This window comes from Meriones unguiculatus, chromosome 7, assembly GCF_030254825.1.
Source record: "Meriones unguiculatus strain TT.TT164.6M chromosome 7, Bangor_MerUng_6.1, whole genome shotgun sequence".
NCBI classification, from domain to species: Eukaryota; Metazoa; Chordata; class Mammalia; order Rodentia; family Muridae; genus Meriones; species Meriones unguiculatus.
The window spans coordinates 118235438-118257438 of record NC_083355.1 but is presented as its reverse complement, the minus strand read 5'-3'; the positions used below and the strand labels follow the sequence as shown (position 1 = coordinate 118257438).

Here is a 22001-nt window from a genome sequence, read left to right as displayed (position 1 = left end):
GACCCTAGCGCCCGGGACCTTCCTCCCTTAGCTGCATCTGAAACACCAACAGCCACTCTCAAACCGATGGACCTCTCTCATCCTCCTGAAGGATACTCCAGACTCCAGAGACAGAAGGACCCAGTCTGCAGTTCCAGTTCCAGGAGCAAACAGCAAAGGCTCCTGAATTTTTTTTAATGCTACTCTTTTGGCTGTTAAAGATGTGGAGTTACTTGGCAGGACCATGAATAGGGAAGGGTCCAGCTATTGCTATAAACTCTGCATATCCCAAGAACTAAACATGTCATACAAAGACAGGAATGTAGAAGGAACACACCAGGAGGGATCACCTGAGGAGAGAGGAATGGACTGCCACACACCTGCTCTCATAATCACTGAAAATTGTCTTTCCTAAGCTGTGCATTGATCCAGTCTTCTGGGCTCCCTCAACTTGAATGCCATTCTGCAAAATGTATAATAGGAGACCCAACAAGACCCCAGTGAGCCCCAAACATGTGAGAGGGACCCCAGTGATCTGATTCAGTATAGACAGTATTAGCCATTCCATTATCTTACTGTCACAACATCACAAGAATGTGATGACTGCAAATGAGAGCACAGCTGAACACCAGTGTGTAGGGTGTGACTATGTTTCAGGCTCAGAAATGCAATTATGATTTCAGCAGTTATGGGTAGAATTGAATGTCATAGACTTTAATTCTGTATACATGGGGCTGATTAGGCAGCAGTCTAAAAAGAGAGAAGAGGCTTGAAGAATGTTGGGTATTGGCTTAGAAAGTAGATCCCAGCCTTGACATGCTTCAGCATCCCTTTCTGTGCAAATTCTGTCACCTAGCAAACTCTAGTAGATAGAGTTTGAAGACCATGTGCCTTTAGTTTCTTTTCTTTTTACTAGTTTTTAAATATTGTTTTTAATTATTTGAGAATTTCACTTGGTGTCATCTTAGCCAGTGTTCTATTGCTGTGAAGACACACCATGACCACAGCAACTTTTAGAAAAGAATGCAGTTAGTTAGTATCTGCTTATAGTTTCAGAGGTTTCACCCATGATGATCATGACAGGAGCATGGCAGCATGCAGACACAGGTGGTACCTGAGAAGGAACTAAGAGATCAGCTTCAAGATCATCAGGCAAGAGGAAAGAAATAGATAGATCTATTGCTATAAGCTTGGGCTTGTAAACTTCAAAGCCTACCACCAGTGACACACTTCTGTCCATAAAATCACACCCACACCCACAAGGTCACACCTCCTAATCCTTTCACACAGACATTCCAATATAAGAGCCTTTGTGGCCATTCTGATTCAAGCCACCACATTCCACTCTCAGGTCCTCAGAGGCTGGTAATCATATCATAATGCAAAAATGTATTTAGTCTCACTTCTAATTTTCCCTTTGTCTAACAATTTTCCCCATGGTTTGAGAGCTGAAAGTTTAAACTCTCTTCTGAAACTGAAGGCAGTCTTTTAGCTGTAACTTCTTGTGAAATCAGAAACATATCACACTCTTCCAACATACAATGGCACAGAATATACATTACCTTTCCAAAAGGAGGAAAGGAGAGCACACTGAGGAAATGACGGACCAACACAAAACCGAAAACCAGCAGGGCATCTCCAAGTCTGGTGTCAAAGTGCTCTACAACTTTGCTTGCAAAGATCTGCAACTCCTTTTGTTGATGCAACACAATTCTCTGTCACCGGATCCACAACCAGTCTTCAGCTTTCCTTGGCAGGTGGCTCTGGCATCTCCAGTATCTTAGGGTCTCCGACAATCTGGGCTTCACCTTCTTAGCTGCATGCAATGGCCCCTCTAGGTCTCCATGCAGGGCCCCCCCACACACAAACTAGCCTGACCTCAGCAGCTTTCCTTACCTGTGGAGGGAGATTCCACAACCCCTCTCTTGTCACATGGCTCTAAAGCCAGAACCACACAGCTGAAGCTCCCAAACCTGCTGCTTTGCTGGGGCTGGAACATGGCCTCCTTTTTCAAATACATTATCACCAGCTTTCTGCTGTTGATGAGCTGCAAGCGTCTGTGTCCCAATCACTTTCCCAGGCTGATCCATGAGCACAAGGGTGCCTGAGGCTGGGAGTCCCAGCCGCGGGGGTACCCCACTGGGAAGCAAACTTGCCAGACTGATCACGGGTCACGCAGTCTATCCCCAGAAGGTCGCTAGGACGGCGGGTACCCACCGCCAACACAACTGAGCTCCTGCCACGCAGAGAGATCTGCGCGCTCAGGTCAGCGGTACAGACAAGCTGTGCGCCCCAGTACAACAGGAATTGGGAACCCCTGTCCAGAGAGGACCCCACAGGGAAAGAAGAAACTGTGCTGCTGGGGTCACCTAGGGAAAGTCTAGCAGCCTGCAGATCGCAGACAGGTGAGTACGCCCAGCCATCACAGATCTGGGCCCAAACAGGGAGCACAGAGTGATCTGAAACTCAGCTTCCACAGACTAGCAGGCAGGCCAGCCCAGAGGCCTGCATTGTACCAAATACACCTTACAGGCAGAACTGTGTGCCCCAAGACACCAGAGCAGTACTCACCCAACACAAATTACCTCTTGGGTTCTGGGGCACAGAGCCCCAACCTCAGACCTACAAAAGACCGGGAACCCTGAGATCAACCCCCCAGATACTGCTCCAAGGGGCAACCAGTTATCCCTAACAAAACCGACCAAACCACAACCACGGGACACACAGGTTACAGCAGCTGATCACTAAATTTACAGCAGGAAACCCAGAAGGAGGGCAACTGTCTCCAGGACTTCTCCCAGTGAGAGGAAAGCCCTCTCGACTAATCAGGACCACAGTTACTACCCAGGTCTCTAGGCCTGAGGTGAGCTGTAGCAACTCCTGAAAAACACCGGACATCCAGTGACTATACCCAAAAAGCTGGAAAGGCTTCCTTCAGAGAAAACCATCTTCCTGCCAAAGGGATTCTCTCCACTACAAGAGTCCAGGAACAACCAGAAACTAAATTCAAACAACTAAGATAGCCCAATGGGTAGAGGACAGCGTAAAAGTCCAACCAACAAAAGCCAGAGCAATATGGCATCTCCAGAACCCACTTATCCAGGGGCAAATAGCCCTAGACACCCCAGCATAAATGAAATTCAAGGAGATGACCTAACATCTATGCTCATGAAGAAGATAACAGAGGAAACAAATAAAATACGAAAAGAATTAGAGGAAGATAAAAACAAACAGATCATGGCTATCCATAAAGAAATGGAGGAAATTAAAGACAAGGAGATTATGGCCATCCGTGAAGAAATACGGGAAGCTGCAGCCAAACAGTCTGTGGCCTTTAGAGAGGAAATGCTTAAATCACTGAATGAAATAAAAGAAACAGTGGATTGTTCAAACAAACAGCTGAAGGAATTGACGGAAAAACATGAAAATACAGTCAGACAGGGGAAGGAAACCAACAAAATAGCTCAAGACCTGAAGATTGAATTGGAAAAATTAAAAAAAAAAAAAAAACACAAATGGAAGAAATTGTGGAGAGAAAGAACTTAGGGAAGAAAGCAGAAACTACAGAGGTTAGCATAACCAATAGGATACAAGAAATGGAAGAAAGAATCTCAGGTGTGGAAAATACAATGGAAGAAATAGATGTATCTGTCAAAGAAAATGTTAAATCTAAAAAATTCCTGACACAGACCGTCCAAGAAATTCAAGACAACATAAAAAGACAAAACCTAAGAATAATAGGAATAGAGGAAAAAGAAGATTCCCTGCACCAAGGCCCAGAAAATATTTTCAACAAAATCATTGAAGAAAATTTCCCCAACTTAAAGGAGAGACCAATAAGAATACAAGAGGCCTATAGAACACCCAATAAATTAGACCAGAAAAGAAAATCCTCCCGCCACATAATAATCAAAACCGTAAGTATACAGAACAAAGAAAAAATACTAAAAGCTGCAAGAGAAAAAGGCCAAGTACCATATAATGGCAAACCCATTAGAATCACACCTGACTTTTCAACAGAGACTATGAAAGCCAGAAGGGCCTGGACTGATATCATTCAGGGAGTCTTATGGAGGAAGAGAGGGGTGGGATTTGAGTGACATGGAGGGGACAGGAGCCCTACAAGGAAAACGAAAAAACTGAAAGATCTGAGCCCAGGGGGTCCTGCAGAGACTGATGCACCAACAAGGACCATGCATGTAGATAACATAGACCCCTGCCCAGATGTGGCCAATTGACAGCTCAGTCTCCATGTAGACCTCTGAGTGAGGGGAGCAGGGGCTGCCTCTGTAATGAACTCAGTTGACTGCTCTCTGATCACTTGTCCCTGATGATGCAGCCTTGCCAGGCCATGGAGTAAGAGGCCAAGCAGTCCTGGTGAGACTTAACAAGCTATGGGCACATGGCAGTAGTCGAGAGTCCCACTTTCAGTGGACTAGGGGTAGGGGATGAGAAGATTTGAAAACTGGGGAGTTGAGGGAGGGGTTTCAATCAGGATATATAACAAATTGTGAAGAAAAACATTAAAAATTAAGAGTCTTCCATATCCTCCAACAGACAGCATGATAGGGCCTGTCACAAAAATCCCCTGTTCTGTGTTATCAATTTCACTCTTAGTCAGTGTTCTCTTGCTGTGAAAGATACCTGTGATAAAAGAACTAGATTCTGGTGGTACCAGGTTGCCCTGGTTTTCCTTTACTGTGTTTGTATGCTGGCCTTTAGCCATCTGCTTGATCCTGGTGACCTCTGGGTTTCTTTTCTTTTTTTCATTATTTATTTTTCTTTTTATTATTAGTTACATTTTATTAACTCTGTATCCCAGCTGTATCCCACTCCCTCATTCCCTCCCAATCCCACTTTCTGTCTCTCATTTCTCCCTGCCCCTTTCCAAGTCCACTGATTGGGAGAACCTCCTCCCCTTTCATCTGACCCTGTTTTATCAGGTATCTTCAGAACTGGCTGCAAAGTCCTCCTCTGGATTTTTGAGGATGCAGGAAGAGCCCTGGGCAGAAGGCTGGATATTCCTGGAGCAGCCCTCCATAAGATGGTGGGTATGGCTAGGGACTGGTGCTGGATCTCTGAGAATAGCCTGCAGTTCTCCTCAGGAGGCTGTGTGCCAGAGAGATCCACAGGCAGGGAATTGGAGTGTGGGGTGTCTGCCCTGTATTGTTCTCCCACAAGCAGCCCTGGACAACTTAACACAACTGAAACACAAGAAAAGTAACCTTAAAACAATGCTTATCAAGATCATAGTGGGCTTTAAAAAGGAATGTCATAAATGCCTTAAAGAAATCTAGGAAAATATAACCATAGAGATGGAGGCATTTAAAGAGGGAATGAATAAATGACTTAAGGAAATAAAGGAAAATAGGATCAAAGGGGTGAAGGAAATGAATAAAACCCTTAAGGGAATATAGGAAAACAGAAACAAAGATGTGAAGGAAATGAATAAAATGGTTCAAGACCTAAAAATGGAAATAGTAAAAACAAAGAAAATACAAACAAGGAACCAGATTTTATTATGAGCTTCAAGATATAAAGAGAAAAGTGAGAGATATAAAAAGTACTAGAGACAGAGAAACAGGGAGAGACAAACAGAAAAAAAACAAAACAGAATGACAGACAGAGAGACAGGAATCAGGAGGCAGTGAGACTAGTCTCCAGGTATCGTGTTGCTGAGAAGACAGGTGAATTCTCTTGAGTCCACATACGTGGCATCAAAGTCAAACCCTTTGGTCTCCTCTTATGAAAACATTTATAATAACTGGTACAAAATGGTTTTTGTGTTGTTCCTCAGGATTTGTATTTTCTAGGTCATGACACAAGTAATGTTACTTCCACAGTCACTACAAGAAAAGATTGTATGTATTTCCTTTATCTGGATTTCACATCCCTAAGAGCCAATGTACATCACAAAACTGAAATCCATCCTAACCCTTCTGCAGGAATTTACAGGGATATACACAGGCACTGAGGCTGTGGTGTCCTCTTCTGCCTGCACAGCATGTGTGGACTCACTGAAGACCTGAGTAGAGTGAATCATTCAATTTCAAGTTCTTATGAACCTGGAAATCCACACAGATGCAAAACTCTTCCTGATTCTTGGTCACCAGTTGCTCTAAGAAGCACAAGGCAAATCTCAGTCACCTGGAAAGGAATCTGAAGGCTTGCCCTGGGCTTCCTTTATCCTCTCAGGATCCTCCCCCAATGCAAAGCAGCCCTCAGGCTCAGGCTGAAAGCCCAGGCCTCCCTGGGCAGCCCCATCTGCTCTCCCTGAGCCTCCCTCAGAGCATGGCTGTCCTGGTGCTGCTCCTCTGCCTGGTGACCTTGCCAAGCTGTAAGTGTTTCAGGGCATCAGGAGGGACCCAGCCTGTCATCTGTGGGATGTGTGACTGACGTGATGTTGCTTGTCCCCAGGTGCCCTGTCCCAGGTGCAGCTGAAGGAGTCAGGACCCGGCTTGGCGCAGCCCTCACAGCCGATGTCTCTCACCTGCACTGTCTCTGGGTTCTCCTTAACCAGCAGTGCTGTGCACTGGCTTCGCCAGCCTCCAGGAAAGGGTCTGGAGTGGGTGGCTGCTATGTGGAGTGATGGAAGCACAAAGTATAATTCAGCCCTTGAATCCCGACTCAGCATCAGCAGGGACACTCCAAGAGCCAAGTTTTCTTAAAAATGAACAATCTGCAAACTGAGGACACAGCCAAGTACTACTGTGCCAGACACACAGTGCTGTGAGCCTGCGCAAAAACCTCCTCATGACCAGCAGGGGGCGCGGAGGACCAACAGAGACGTCCCAGCAAAATGAGGGTGTGTCTTCAGAAGCTAGGAAACTCTGGATTATGCTGTGAGCTTGTTTGAGTGTTAGAACCTCTGCTCTCCTTTCTACCCACAGAACTCCTCTAAAGGCCCCTCTTTAAACTTCCTATTTGTGCACACACTACAAAAATGGTTTTACTTTCCTTTTCCTTATCCACAAATCATCCAAGATACCGATTTGATTATAGTTATCACACAGATGGTATATATTTTTATACATTTATATATATATGTATAAAATTATATATATGCACATTTACATTTATATGTTTAAAGATACACAGCTCTCTGAATTTGAGACATTTGCTGATTGTAACTTCAGTAGACCTTGGGAATGTTGAGTAATCTGACATTAATCTTCTATATTGTTGCAGGTGATGGAAAAACAGACTTTCTTGAAGAGAACATTTAGCTACTGTTTTGACATTATGATACATTTTCATTTGATAAAGGATGTAGCTATATCAAGTACATTAGATGACACCTCAAACTCCCAAGTAATGATTTCTTTACAGCTGTCTTGTGCACACTCAAACTAAAAACCTCTCAGCCAGCACTGTCAGGTGGTTACACCTTCTGTCCTGGCTCCTTCTCTCCTCAGCCCTTCCCATGGACAACTGCAGCCTATAGTTTTTACAGTTTGTGCTTTTGGTGGTGTATTCACTGCATGTCCCATCCAGCAGGAGTTCAACGGGTTCCTAAGCAGGGGAGAAAAGAATGGGGAGGTGACAGAGACACAAGGAATGAGAGCATGTCTGTAGTCTGATCTTGCTCTCGTATATTTGAAAATGTTCACACAACTTTATAGGGATCAGGCAGGAAGGGAAAATGTGTCAGCAATATAGTTTACAAAACCTGACAGGTGATTAATGGTGATGCAGAACACCACAAGAATGTTTACTAAAAGAGATACTACAAGAACATCAGCAAAGATATCTCAAAATGTCTGACAAACATGTCTCATAGGGTCCTGAAATATAAATCCCTCACCTACGACCTTGTTGCAGCTGTCTGTAACTTTCCACTAGCTGGCCTTGGCTACCAGCAACTGCATATAAAGGCTCCCAGTGAAGTACTTAAGATAGCCTGAATGTAACTCCATTTTGAAATAAAGATCTTGACTGGGAACTGAATTCAGGTACCAGGAAATATCACAGAATATACACCTGGCAGAAAACAAAATTAACTTTCCTAGCAACATCTTCCAGGAAATATAGCAGAAGAAATGCTTCATAGAAAATAGAGACAAACTCCCTGGCAATAGTCAATGGGAATCAGTTGAGAATCAGGTGGGAAAATTCTCCCCAATGTTTCAGATTTGGTTTAGAAAAATAGCTATTGATTATATGCCTTAGCCATTGTGATTGTGTGCCTCAGAAAAGGTCACCCCGCCCTGCTAAACTTCACCCAATTCTGTAATGCCAAGGCTTGTGCCCCCTGCTTGCTGCCATGGAAACCCCCTGCTCACAGACTTTCTCTTTAAAAATCCTGTTCACTCAGAGCTTGGGGTCCCACTTCTCTACTGCTGCACCAGTGAGACTTGGGTCCAGAGTTTGATCGCTCTCGTAATAAAGCTCTCTTGCAATTGGATTGAGTCATCTCAAGGTGGTTTCAGAGGGTCCCGTGAACCTGGCATAACACCAGAATTACTCTCTGGCTCTCTCTGATGCTGTTGAGTGGAACAGCCTGGGGTCCCATTTGTGAGCTAGACAAGTGTCCTTCAGAGAAGCAGTGTTGACCCTGGGCTCCATGCTAATGGATCACTGTCTTGAAGAAACTTTGAAAAGGAAAAAAAAAGAACCTGCTCATTTGAGTGTGAGGCTTCTCTGGAAAGGACTGAAACAACAGTGTGATGAAGCTTCGGGGAGTACATTATTATACAACTAACCAACTATATTATCGAAATCCTGAGATCAGGACACACAATAGTGAACTCAACAACTTTACACAAAGCTGACCACAGAAGTCTTTCTCATGTCAGTGTGAGACTCAGCCACCAGGACTGGGTAATGACCAAATGAGCAGAGTGGAACTTCTAAACAAGCTGGTTGTGCTTGAATTTCATCACAATGAACTTCTAGATGTTCTAATTCCAAAGGGTTTCACTTTTGACACAACATACTATGGGTATGATAGTACTATGTGTTAAAGGGCTGTGCAAACATACACACTGAGGTAAGTAAGTTATTCAACAAATTAGTACAGGCAGGAATCTCACTCTGAAGTTGACCAGAATTACCAACAGTACATAGAGGTGCCCCTGAAATTCATTCCTCTTGAGTATGTCCAGTGATTAGTTCTTGAGGGTTATACAGAGAAAGGATGCCCTGGTGGCCTGAGTTCATAACCGTGGAACACACCAACTCACACAGGTAATCGAAATGAAACATAGCAGAGTAAGTGTTCTCAGGGCACGTGCTGTGATAGCGTGTGACAGGAGTGACAGGCACCCTGTGATGTTCTTTCCCTACCTCTGTCTGAGCAGGAGGAAACACCACCTTGTGTCAAGTACCAGGTATCCAAGTGGAAACGGTGATTTACAAGTCATGTAGAGGGTTTTCTGTGACTGGAATTTAGAGGAATACATGAAGGACCCCACCAGGCCTCAGGAAGGTGACCCCAGGTGAAGTGGCTGCTCCTGGCTCAGTCAGAGATGACAGAACAACGAAATCCAGAAGTGATGGTATTCTCAGGCTGAGATGCTCTCATGCACATAAAATCAGATTATTACTGTTCTTACTATTCAGTTGCCTGAGTGATTCATGGAACTGTCAGGTGAGAAGTAAAATGGCTAAGACTTCTAACCTATTCTGACTAATGAGAAAGACCCCAGGAAGTTAGTAATCATAGATTCTGATTGTAGTTGCATAACTACTGGTTTTATAACAAGTAATGGAAGAGGTACTGATGCTATCTGTGTAAAGAGTAAATGAAAGCATATTATTGAACTGACATTTATCATGAAACGTCATTGTAGCACTGTATTGGGAGGACATCAGGGAAATTTGGGGAATGGGAGTTTTTTTCCTCTTCTGCCTGAATATTTAGTAATATTTCTCCTCTTTATTGAGCTTAGCTGAAGTTTGAACTTCATGTATCCATACTGTTAATCCGATATTACTAATACACGTGTATTATTGAATGACCACACAGGTGTTTCAGAGGATCTCTCATAAAAAAAAAAAACACACACACACGAAGAACATAATGTGCCACAATTAACTGTGCTCAGCATCCACACAGCTCACTATTTGGAATAATGCTTCCCCCTGACTGATTAGTCTTCTCACTATACATAGTCCATTCATAGATCACCTAACTTACTATCCCTGACACCATTTTTGTTTGTTTGTTTGTTTGTTTGTTTGTTTTTTCATGAAGTTCCATTGAGCAGAGTTCCTTTTGTTCTTCGGGTCTCTGACTGTCATTCATAAAATACCCTCCATGTCCATCCAGCTTGGTGAAAATTGGACCACTATGAACAAGGCTGCAACAAACATGAGGGAAGCTTGTGATTGCTCTTCCAGGTGCTGAAGAAGCCCCTCAGAGGTTCAGAGAGCACACTGTTCTGGAGGGGATCAGGTTCAGGTCCTCACAGGTGGCAGCTCAGAAGCACCTGTAAGGCTAGAGGACCAAGCACACTCTCCTAGTCTCCTGAGTATTACACTACCCTCACAGAAACACACACACATAATTAAAATAATAGATTTCATTAAAAATTGTTCATCCAGTGCTAGAATTTGGTATAATAGAGGAGTTCTTAAGCAATATGTGTAACCTTGATTCAACTGGTAGCATTTCATAAGTACCCTCCACATTTTCATTACTAGGTATTGTATTTGAACCACTACTCACTGTCAAAGGTAAGAACACCATCCCACCAATGTGATCAGAGTAATTATTCTCAAAAATGACTCTTTTCCATCATTAGTCTGAGTTTTGAGAACACAGGATAACACAGAGATCATAGATCAAGGAGGTGAGGAGTGGTGTCCAATGTGGGCACATCTGTCTGCCGTCCACCTTCTGACTGGGATCCTTCACTGTGACCACTGCATGAGGTCAGGAGAGAATGCAAAACCCAAGATCTCTAATGTCTAGAGATAAAAATTAAGTCCTTAGTGACACACTGTATGTAACCAATGGTGTGGAAGGCGTTTACAAAGAAAGAAACAAACAAATGAATAAAGAAAGGAAGGAAGGATGAAATCAAAGCAATAATTGTGAAGATGAAGGAAAAATGGACCCTGTGCCTTATTAATGGGAACAAGATTCAACTACAAAATCAGAAAATAGTTGGAAGTTCCTCAAAGAATTACACACGAAAGACCAAGTGCCCCAGAGAGCTCACTTCTGGGTGAGGACAGAAAAAGTGACATTTTTATTTCAATGAGTTTTTACATTTTCACTTTCATTTCTGGGTCCCACACCTACACTGAGTCAAACTGATGGGATCTCTGTATGTGGAAGCCTGTGGCATGAATGCTTTCTGGAGTGAGATTGTAGCTCTCACATCTCTGTAGTCCTTCACCTATTTTCAGTTAGCATGGAACTTGTGTGTGAGTAAAGGTGGGTAAATATGTTATGTCAATCAAATCTTAAACTGATAATTTGTTGAGGTAATTCAAGCATACTACAACTTCTGCATACTAATACACGAGCCTTGATGAGTTTTGTCATAGATGAAAACTCCACACTCTAAGACAGGAAAAGATTCATTGTTTCCCATAAATCCCTGTCAATGTTTCTTTATATGATCATTTTAGACAATTTGAAGCAAATTAATTGCAGTTTTGAGTTCCTGGAGGAGTTCACCCATCCAGCATTGGTCAATGTCCTTTTCTCCTTGGACAGAAGTTGACTGAATTTTTCATGGAAGGAGACTCTCCCGGCCTCTCTGTTCTCCATAGTCATGGACTGTTTTTCTCCAGCCTCTCACCTGCAGCTGTCTGTGCCTTCAAAGACAGGGAATCTCTGGTAAGCAGCAACTCTGGTAACCCACTCTCTTGAAAATCTGCAGATACTCTGCAAATGTTAAATATATTTAACAGGCACATGAAATATAAATGCCTTGAATGTTGCAGACTCCACATGCCAGCAACTTTCCAACTGTCACATAGGCGTGGGAGGCCCAGGTACCTCCCCTGCATCTACTCAGCATACTGTGACGATAGTAAACCTTACATAACCATACACTGTCTGTACATCCTCCTTTGTTCTGTTCCTCCTCCCTGCTCTTTCAAGTGTCCCAAGATGACACCCACAGGCAATCAATGACCGTCAGGTGTCCCACATATCCAAGAGACCAATATAATGAAGCACCATTCACCTTCCAATCCCAGCACAAACCCATAAATATAGTCCAAAGCCCCACCTGCACTGACCCTGTATGCTGTGCCTCTTCTCCAGCCCCTGTCTGTCAGGTGTCTCTATAGCTTTGCTTTTTCCCTTCAAGGAACCCTCCAGATGCCTCCTGTGGCTAGAAGTTCCAAGTAGGGAATTTCACCCCTCTTCTGCTCCCTCAGCCTGTCTACTTCCCCTAACATAGCCATGAGTCTATCACTCTGTACATCTTGCTCAAGTTCATCTCCATTCCCAACAGCCCAGTGTCCTACTATCTACCTGAAAGATTACTCACCTTGGCCCTAGTGTGGTTCTGAGGCCCAAGTGTGACCTGGTGGGGCCACACCCCAGCTTATGTTTCTTCTGCGTCTACTAGCCTCCTGTCCATCACCATCAGATACTCTGCACCTCTTCTTTCCTCTGACCTTCTTTACATCCCTGGTTTTAGGGATGCCCTGCTGGATTTATTGTTATGGCACTTCAGTGTAGCTTGCTTGGAGGTGTGGAAAATCTCCAAAACCTATCATATTTAATTAAATAGTTAGTTAATTAATTAATTAAGTATTGCTTTGGTTGCTTGCCTACCTGAGTTTTGATATTTAATATTTCCCTTTAGCATTGCTTTCTGGTTTATTGTCTTCAACCAATCAGGTATATCCTGTTTTATTATTTTTCCTTATTGTGGGGAATCTCTGCATGAGTACATTAAATATGACATTTATCCCATACAACTCCTCACACACCTTCCTCAACATATGTGTAACTCAAGCCCAGTTAGTGCTGCCCATATGTGCACATGTGTGTCGACAGACACAGCAAGTTTGGAAGCCTGCCAGTGACCACAGCCTCAATAATAATGACTCCCACATCAGGAACAGTCCATGTCCAACTGCTCCTCAGTAAGAGATAAAACAGAAGCACTCAGCCCTCTATATGCCAGGGCTTTTGCTGTCTTGGGCCTAGTGAGGTTTATACAGACAACAGCAGCCACCATGAGTTCCTGATTGTCACAGCCATGGAGTGTCCTAAAGACAGCATTTCACAGCACTCCTTCCATGCTCCTCCTCTTGCATTCTTCCCACCTCTTCTTCCCCAGAGATCTCTGAGACGCACTGGAACATGAAACTGCAAATCTCTGTCACACAATACAGTGTGGACTGGGAAGGACAAGCACTGCCCATTTCTGTCAGCTGCAGAACCTCGAATGTGTGTGTCTAGACTGTGTCTGGGTTTGGTGTTTTGCCTTCCGTTTTACAAGTGTTGGAACCAGAGTGGAAGTCAAGGCAGGAGAAGACATCTTAAATAAAGGGCAGGATACACAAAGGGAAGGGTAACAGCGGAGCTTTGAAAAGAAAATTGGGACGTGTTTAGAAAAGGGGGATGAGTAGAAGGAAGCATGAGAACTGGGGAAAACAAAACCAAAGTCTCTGAAACGCCGTGTTGATGGCATGATTTTCTGTTTTGTTATAAAAACTCACTAAATACCACGGTTATGCTGACTATATAAATTTGGAGAAATGAAAACTAGCCTTGCACAACAGTGAGGAGTTTCCTGGTGTTAGAGTGGAGAGGAGAATAGTGCTGTTAAAAGGGAGCATAGGGAGAACTTCAGGATACAAACAAGTAAGTTTCCTGCAATTATGTCTCCATAGTAACCACTGAGTTACAGACAGACAGCAACGGGGATGTCTCAGTTTCAAGGCCCCTATGGCATGAGACAGCGAATCTCTGAAGTGAATGAAACCCAGAAAAGTTCCAAGTGTCCCCATCACAGGGAAGGGGTGTGGCTAACTCTGACACTGTCCAAAATCACATCAGGCAGAAGCCACGCCCATTACAGACAGAGGGAGACATTGAGCCCATACATGGAATCACAACTGTGTGTGGTGATATTAATTTCACATTAATATTGAGAAGACAAGACAGTGTGGCAACACAGCGTGTTCTCTCCATTTGCTGGTAAAGGGAGTAAGTTAAGTGTGGTGAATCCATAACATGAAAAGGGTGTGCACAGAGCTACTTTACAGTGTCGATTTCTATAACTGTCATCAATATTTGATTTCTTATATCTGCTCTGAGCACTGTCTTCTCCACAGGTCCGACTCCAGAGCAGCTATAGCAGGAAGACATGCAAATAAGGCTTCTCTGTGCCCTTGAAAACCAGCCCTGCCCTGACCCTGCAGCTCTGGCAGAGGAGCCCAGCCCTGGATTTCCAGGTCCTCACATTCAGTGATTACCACTGACCACAGACCATTCACCATGAACTGGGGGATCAGCTTGGTTTTTCCTATATTTATTTTTCAAGGTCAGTTATGGAGATGAGATTGTGTGTGGTGTGTGGACATGAGAAGAAAAGTTGTTTTGCTGACATATTTCTCACCATCAATCTGTTGTGTTAGCAGGTGTCTGGTGTGATGTGCAGCTCATGGATTCTGGAGGAGGCTTGGTGCAGCCTGGGAAGTCCCTTAAAGTCACCTGTGCAGCCGCTGGATTCACCTTCCGTGACTATAGCATGCACTGGGTCCAACAGGCTCCAGAGAAGGGGCTGGAGTGGGTAGTGTACATTAGTTATAATTGTGGTACCATGTACTACGCCAACGCCGTGAAGGGCCGATTCACCATCTCCAGAGACAATGCCAAGAACACCCTGTACCTGAAAATGAACAGTCTGAGGTCTGAGGACACGGCCACATATTACTGTGCAAGAGACACAGTGAGTGAATGTTACTGAGAGCTCAGACACAAACCACACTGAAGGGCGCTGATGACCAGCAGGGGGCGATAAGAGTACACAGAGCTCTGGGTGACAAGAGTTACAGCCTGTTCAGAGAGTCCTGGAGGAAGTGGAGGTCTGGACTGTGTGTTTGGCCTGTCCAGAGGGATTCTCTCTGCATGTATAGTATATAATACAACTCCTAAGCATATATCCAAAACAGGCATATACCCAAAATATGCTCAAGTACACAATAAGAACATTTGCTCATCCATGTTTGTAGCAGGTTTATTCATAATAGCCCGAATCTGGAAACAAACCAGATGTCCCTCAACAGAAGAATGGATACAGAAATTGTGGCACATTAACACAATAGAATTATTCTCAGCTATTAAAAACAAGGAAATCATGAAATTTGCAGGCAAATAGTGGGAAGTAGAAAAGATCATCTTAATTGTGGTATCCCAGAAGGAGAAAGACACACATGGTATATACTCACTTATAAGTGGATATTAGCCTTATAATATAGGATAAACATACTAAAATCTATACTCCTAAAGAAGCTAAACAACCAGGAAGACACTAGGGAAGATACTCAATCCTCATTCAGAAGGACAAACATAATAGACATTGGAAGCAGGAGAAGACATGCTACTAGACAGTAGCCTACCACAGATGTCCTCTGAAAGACTCTACTGATCAATGTATAGAAGCAGATACTGAAACTCATGGCCAAACTTTGACAGAGTTCAGGGAATCTTAGGAAAGAAGGGGGGGGTAGAAAGAGCTGGAGGTTACAGGAGCTCCAAAAGGAGTCCAACAGAGCCCCCCAAAAACCTGAGTCCTGAGAGCCCTGCAGAGACTGATTCCCTAACCAAGGACAATGCATGGAGAGGACCTAAAACACAGGCTCAGATGTATCCCATAGAATCCTTGTAGTTTCCAGGTATTTATTCACCTTTTTTTCTCTGCATGCTACTTGCTTTGGATTTACTTGTTACAGTGTTTCTCTGTCTCTGTGTTTCTGTTACCCTCTCTTTCTGGCTCTGTCTATATCTGTCTGTGTCCTGTCTGTTTCTCTCTCTCGCTGTGTCTCTTTCTCTACCTGTATGTGTGTGTGCACATGTATACACACTGAAGTATGATGTCTTTCTCTATCGACCTACATAATAATTTTGAAATAAGTTCCATCCTTGGGCCTGCGTCTTATGACCTGCCTAGACCGGTTTGCCATTGTGTCCCAGGGTCACATGTTTCCATATCCCGTAGCTCAGCTTACTCATTGGCTACTTCTTTTCGTAGTTATGGAGAACTAAACACAGATCTATGTTCCTGTGAGGGAAGAACTTGAAGCACAGACCTATCTCAACAGCCCATATTTTTTATGTAGTATATACTCTAACTTGGAAAAACTGAAGAGCATTACAGAGGTAAAAGTGAGTCTTTCTAGGGATCAGGATCAGATCCTGAAGAAGCAAAGAATGCATTAGACTGTGGAACCTGTACTCAGGGCAGAGACTAGGAATAATTGCTAGTTAGAGCATTGTCTGGGGTTCAAGTTAGAGCCAACATGGAAATCAGACAGAACCGTGACCCCTGAGCCCAAGTGAGCTTCAGTCTCTCCATCATCCTCACACAAACCATACACAACAAATACTGACCAGCTATGGCTCTGGGAATAAAATGTGTGGTGTCAAGTCTAGAAGGTAACCAAAAGCATGCACAATAGCAAAAATATTTGGGCGTGGATTGGACCTCACTAGCTAACATTTCAAATCCTGTTTACAACAATAGGGATTTTTTTTCCTAGTAGGACATGACTAGTTGGGACATTGCCTCCTGTTACATGATAACTCCACCTGCTTCAGAAATGAAAATGGAGCCATAAAAACAAACACTGAGGAAATTTACAAAAACAAAAACAAAACAAAACAAAAAAACGTTGGTCTTTTGAAAAGACTATGCTGCCCCCTAAAAAAAAAAAAAAAAAAAAAAACTAAACTAAATGAAATGGACAATTTTCAACATAGATTCCATATATGAAAACTGAATCAAGATCAGGTAAATAAATTAAATCGTCCTTTACCTACAAAGGTAATAGGAGATATCATCAAAGTCTCCCACTCAAAAAGAAAGAAAGAAAGAAAGAAAGAAAGAAAGAAAGAAAGAAAGGCTGAGGGCCAAATGACTTCACTGCAGAAGTCTGCCAGACTTTCAAGAATAGCAAATCACAGTGCTCATCAGACTATTTCACAAAATAGACAAAGAAGGAACATTGTCAAACTCATTTTATGATTAATGGACACCTTGATTTCTACATCACACAAAGACTCAATAAAGAAAGAGAATCTCAGACCAATCTCACTTATGAACATTGTTGGAAAAATATTCAATACATTGCTCACAAACTGAATCTAAGAGCACATCAAAGATATCATCCACCATAACCAAGTAGGTGTCCTTCCAGTATTGCAAAAGTGGTTCAATATATAGGAATCCATTAGTGTAATCCATCATATAAACAAACTGAAAGAAAAAAAATAAACATGATCATCTCCTTAGATGCTGAAAAATTGTTTAACAAAATCCAACACCCATTCATGTTTAAAGTCTCAGAGAGATCAGGGATACAAGGCACATAGCTAAACACAGTAAAGACAATATACAGCAAGCCTATAACCAACATCAATCAAATGAAAAGAACCTTAAGCCTATCCCACTGAAATCACAGACAAGACAAGAGTGCGCACTTTCTCCATATCTATTTAACATAGTACTCGAAGTCCTAGATAGATAAATAAGGATATAAAGGAGATAAAGAGAATATGAATCATAAAGGAAGAAGTTAAAGCATCACTATTCACAGATGAAATGATAGTATACTTGAATGACCCAAAAAAAATTCTACCAGAGAACTTATACAGCTGATAAACACCTTCAGAAAAATGGCTGGATACAAAATTAGCTCAAAAATCAGCTTTCCTGTATATAAGAGGAAAAAAAATGACACAAAAATTAGGGAAACAACATCATTTACAATAGCCACAAATAACAAAAGTTACCTTTGTGTAACTGTAACCAAGTAAGTAAAAGACTTGTGTGAAAAAAAAAAATAAGTCTATCAAGAAAGAAATTGAAGAATATATCAGAATATGGATAGTCCTTTCATGTTCATGGATTTGAAGGATTAAAATAATAAATATCTTATATTTAAATTCAATGAAATTCCCATCAAAATGCCAACACAGTTCTTTAAGGACCTTGAAAGAACAATTTTCAACTTCATATGGAAAAAAAAAATAACCTCACTATCTAAAATCAGCCTGTATAATTAAAGACCTTCTGGAATTATCTCCATTCCTGATATCAAGTTGTACTATTGAGAAACAATAATAAAAACTCCATGGTACTGGCATAGGAACAGACTGGAAGATCAATTGAATTGAATCAAGAACCCAAAAATAAACCTATGGTTACTTGATTTTTTTTTTTTTTTTTTTTTTTTTACTAAGAAGCCAAAACCATACAAATGCTTCTGGTCTAACTGGATGTATACATGTAGAAAAATGCAAATAGATCCATACTTATCACCCTGCACTAAAGTCCAAGTGGATCAAAGACCTCAACATAAAACCAGATACACTAAATCTGTTAGAAGAAAAGGTAGGGAAGAGCCATGAATGCACTGGCCATGGAAGATAACTTCATAAATAGAATAAAAGAGGTCAGGCTCTAAGTTCAACAATCAATAAATGGGACCTCATGAAACTAAAAAGCTTTTGTAAAGCAAAGGACATGATCAACAGTACAAAGTGGAAGCCTACAGGCTCACAAAAAATCTTCACCAACCTACAACTGTCAGAGGGCTAATATTCAGAATATATAATGAACTCAAGAAATTACACACCAACAAACCAAGTAATCCAATTTTAAAATGGGGAAAGGGGCTAAACAGAATTTTCAACAGAGGAATGTCAAATGGTGAAGAAACACTTAAAGAAATGCTTAATGCCCTTAGACATCAGGGAAATACAAATCAAAACAACACTGAGATTTCACCTCAGATGTATCAGAATGGCTAAGATCAAAAACTCAAGTGACAACACATGCTGGAGAGGACATGGAGATAGGGGAACATTCCTCCACTGCAGGTGGGACTGTAAACTTCTACAACTTCTTTGGAAATCATTCTGGCACTTTCTCAGAAAACTGAGACTAGTGCTACCTCAATACCCAGTTATACCACTCCTGGGCATATACCCCAAAAATGTTCAGCCATACAACAAGGACATTTGCTCAACTATATTCTAGAAACTGTATTCGTAATAGCCAGAATCTGGAAACAACCTAGATGTCCCTCAACCCAAGAGTGGATAAAGAAGCTGTGGTACACAATGGAATACTACTCAATAATTAAAAAACAAGGAAATCATGATATTTGCAAGCACGTGGATGGACTAGAAAAATCTCCAGAATGAAGGAGCCAAGAAGCTGAAAGACATGAATGGTATATACTCACTTATAAGTGGATATTAGCCATATAATATTGGATGTTTATACTAAAATTTATACTAAAATCTGCAGACCTAAAGAAGCTAAAAATAAAGAGGACCCTAGGGAAGATGCTTCATTCTCATTCAGAAAGGAAAACAGAACAGACACTAGAAGCAGTAGAAGAGAGGGAACAGGATAGGAGCCTACCACAGGTGTCCTCTAAAAGACTCCATCCAAAGGGGGATAGAAACACATACTGAGGATCACAGCCAAACTTTGTTTAGAGCTCAGGGAGTATTATGGAAGGAGGGGGATATAGAAGGACCCAGAGGGAACAGGAGCCACAGAGACCAACAAAACACAAAACAAACAAACAACAACAAAAAACTTGGGCCCTGAAGTACTGCAAAGCCTGATGCATCAACCGAAGACCATGCATAGAAATCATCCAGATCCCCCTGCTCAGATGTAGCCCATACACAGCTCGTCTCCCACAGTAAGGGGAGAACAGAGAGTCTCTGACATGAACTGGGTTACCTGATCCTTGATCACTCCTCCCTGGTGTTTTGACCTAACCAGCCCACAGATAAAGAGGATCAGGCAGACATGATGGTACCCGATAGGCTAGGGTTTTAAACAGGAAGATAGGAGGATTTCCCCCTACCACTGGACTAGGGAAGAGGGATAGAGGAGAAAGATTGAAGAAGGGTGGGAATTGGAGGAGTTGAGGGAGGTGGCTACAACTGAGATACAAAGTGAAAAATTGTAAATAATAATAACAGGAAGAAGAAGGAAGGAAGGAAGGAGGGAGGGAGGGACGGGGGGAGGAAGGGAGGGAGAGAGAGAGGGAAGGAGGAGGGAGGGAGGGAGGGAGAAAGAAAGAAAGAAAGAAAGAAAGAAAGAAAGAAAGGAAAGAAGAAAGAAAGAAAGAAAAGAAAGAAGAAAGAGAGAGAAAGAAAGAAAAGAAAAGAAAGAAAGAAAGAAAGAAAGAAAGAAAGAAAGAAAGAAAGAAAGAAAGAAAGAAAGAAAGAAAGAAAGACAGGGAGAAAGAAAGTGTGTTCACAAACTGAATCCAAGAACACATCAAAAACACCATCCAACATGGTAGAGTTGGTTTAATCTCAGAGATGCAAGGATGGTTCAACATATGAAAATCAATCATTATAACCCACCATATAAACACACTAAAAGAAAACAAACTATATAATCATCTCCACAGATGTTGAAAAAGCCTTTGAGAAAAATCCTATACCCCTTTATGTATAAAGCTTTAGAGATCAGGGATACAAGGCACTTACCTAAATGCAATAATTAAATATACAGCAAGACAATAGCCAATATCAAAATATTAGAGAGAAATTTAAAGCAATTCCACTAAAATCGAGGGCAAAATAAGGCTCACCATTCTCTCCATTTGTATTCAATACAGTACTTGAAATCTGAGTAATGAGACAACTAAAGCAGACCAAAAGGATACAAATTGGAAAGAAAGAACTCAAAGTATCACTATTCACAGATATGAGCCTATATATAAGGGACTCCCAAAATTCTAACAGAGAACACCTACATCTGAGAAACACTTTCAGAAGGTGGCTGAATGCAAAATTAACTCAAAGTATCAGTAGACTTAATTATATAAATGAAAAACTGGCTGAGAAAGGAATTATGAAAAGAACATTCTTCACAAATAATATAACATATCTTGCTGTAATTCATACTAAGCCAGTCAATGTCCAATATGACAAAAACGTCAAGTCTTGAGATAAAGAAATTGAAGAAGACAGGGACATGGAATGTTTCAAGTCACTATGAGGACTGAGGACATTACTAATACTAATAAGTAAAATTCAGATAATTTCCTAGTGTTCTTGTTACATTTAGTGAGTTCTGCTACCATCACCTTGCAGGAGTAACCCTGGCCAGGATTCACATCAGGGAAAATCCATACCCAGTGCAGGCAGTGTGAGAAACAAAACTCACATATAGAAACACAATTGGTTCATCCCTAGGGAAAGTTGAGTATGGTCTCTCTGAAAGAGAGAGTGGGAATGATAGGGGCAGAGACGCGAAGAAGGGAGTCAGTCTTCTAATGAAGACTCCTTTATTAGTCACTCAAGCAGCTTTTTTAAAGAAAAAACCACAAGCAACTTTCTCCTGGTAACAGCTCATCTGCTTCACTTGGCAAAGCTCCAAGGATTCAGTCAAGGTTACACAAAGTTTGTGGTTCTCAGGAGCAGAACACCCCACTGGAGAAGCTGCCAAGGTCAGTTTCTGAGACACTGAACTTTAGATTAGACCCATATCTGCCAAGGCCAGGGGGCAAAATTCCATTACCACATTCCTTCACACAATTATCTGTGGCACCATTTGATAATACAATTATTCTAAGGAGAAGTACAAGTATGGAAAGAAAAGCATGTTCTGTGCATATGCATAAAAGGGAAATAAATGAAGTAAAGAGATTCCTTTAAAAGGTGAAGAAGAACCTGCTATAACTTTCATGAAACCCTGTACCTGACATCACTGTCTTATATCTGCTCTGAGCATTGCCTTCTGCTGAGTGTCCAACTCCAGAGAGCTATAGAGGAAGACATGCAAATAAGGTTTCTCAGTGCCCTTGAAAACCAGCCCTGCCCTGACCCTGCAGCTCTGGCAGAG

The 22001-nt window shown here is 42.0% G+C and overlaps 1 pseudogene and 1 gene segment (V, D, J or C); both read left to right on the top strand.

The window, feature by feature from the left end:
* The first annotated feature begins 6251 nt into the window (after positions 1-6251).
* LOC132655353 (Ig heavy chain V region PJ14-like) lies at positions 6252-6712 on the top strand (annotated as a pseudogene).
* A 7653-nt stretch (positions 6713-14365) lies between these two features.
* On the top strand, positions 14366-14867 carry LOC110542777 (immunoglobulin heavy variable 3-30-3-like). The segment is given in 2 exon segments: positions 14366-14441; positions 14539-14867. Coding segments are annotated over 2 exon segments (375 nt in total).
* The last annotated feature ends 7134 nt before the right edge of the window (positions 14868-22001 follow it).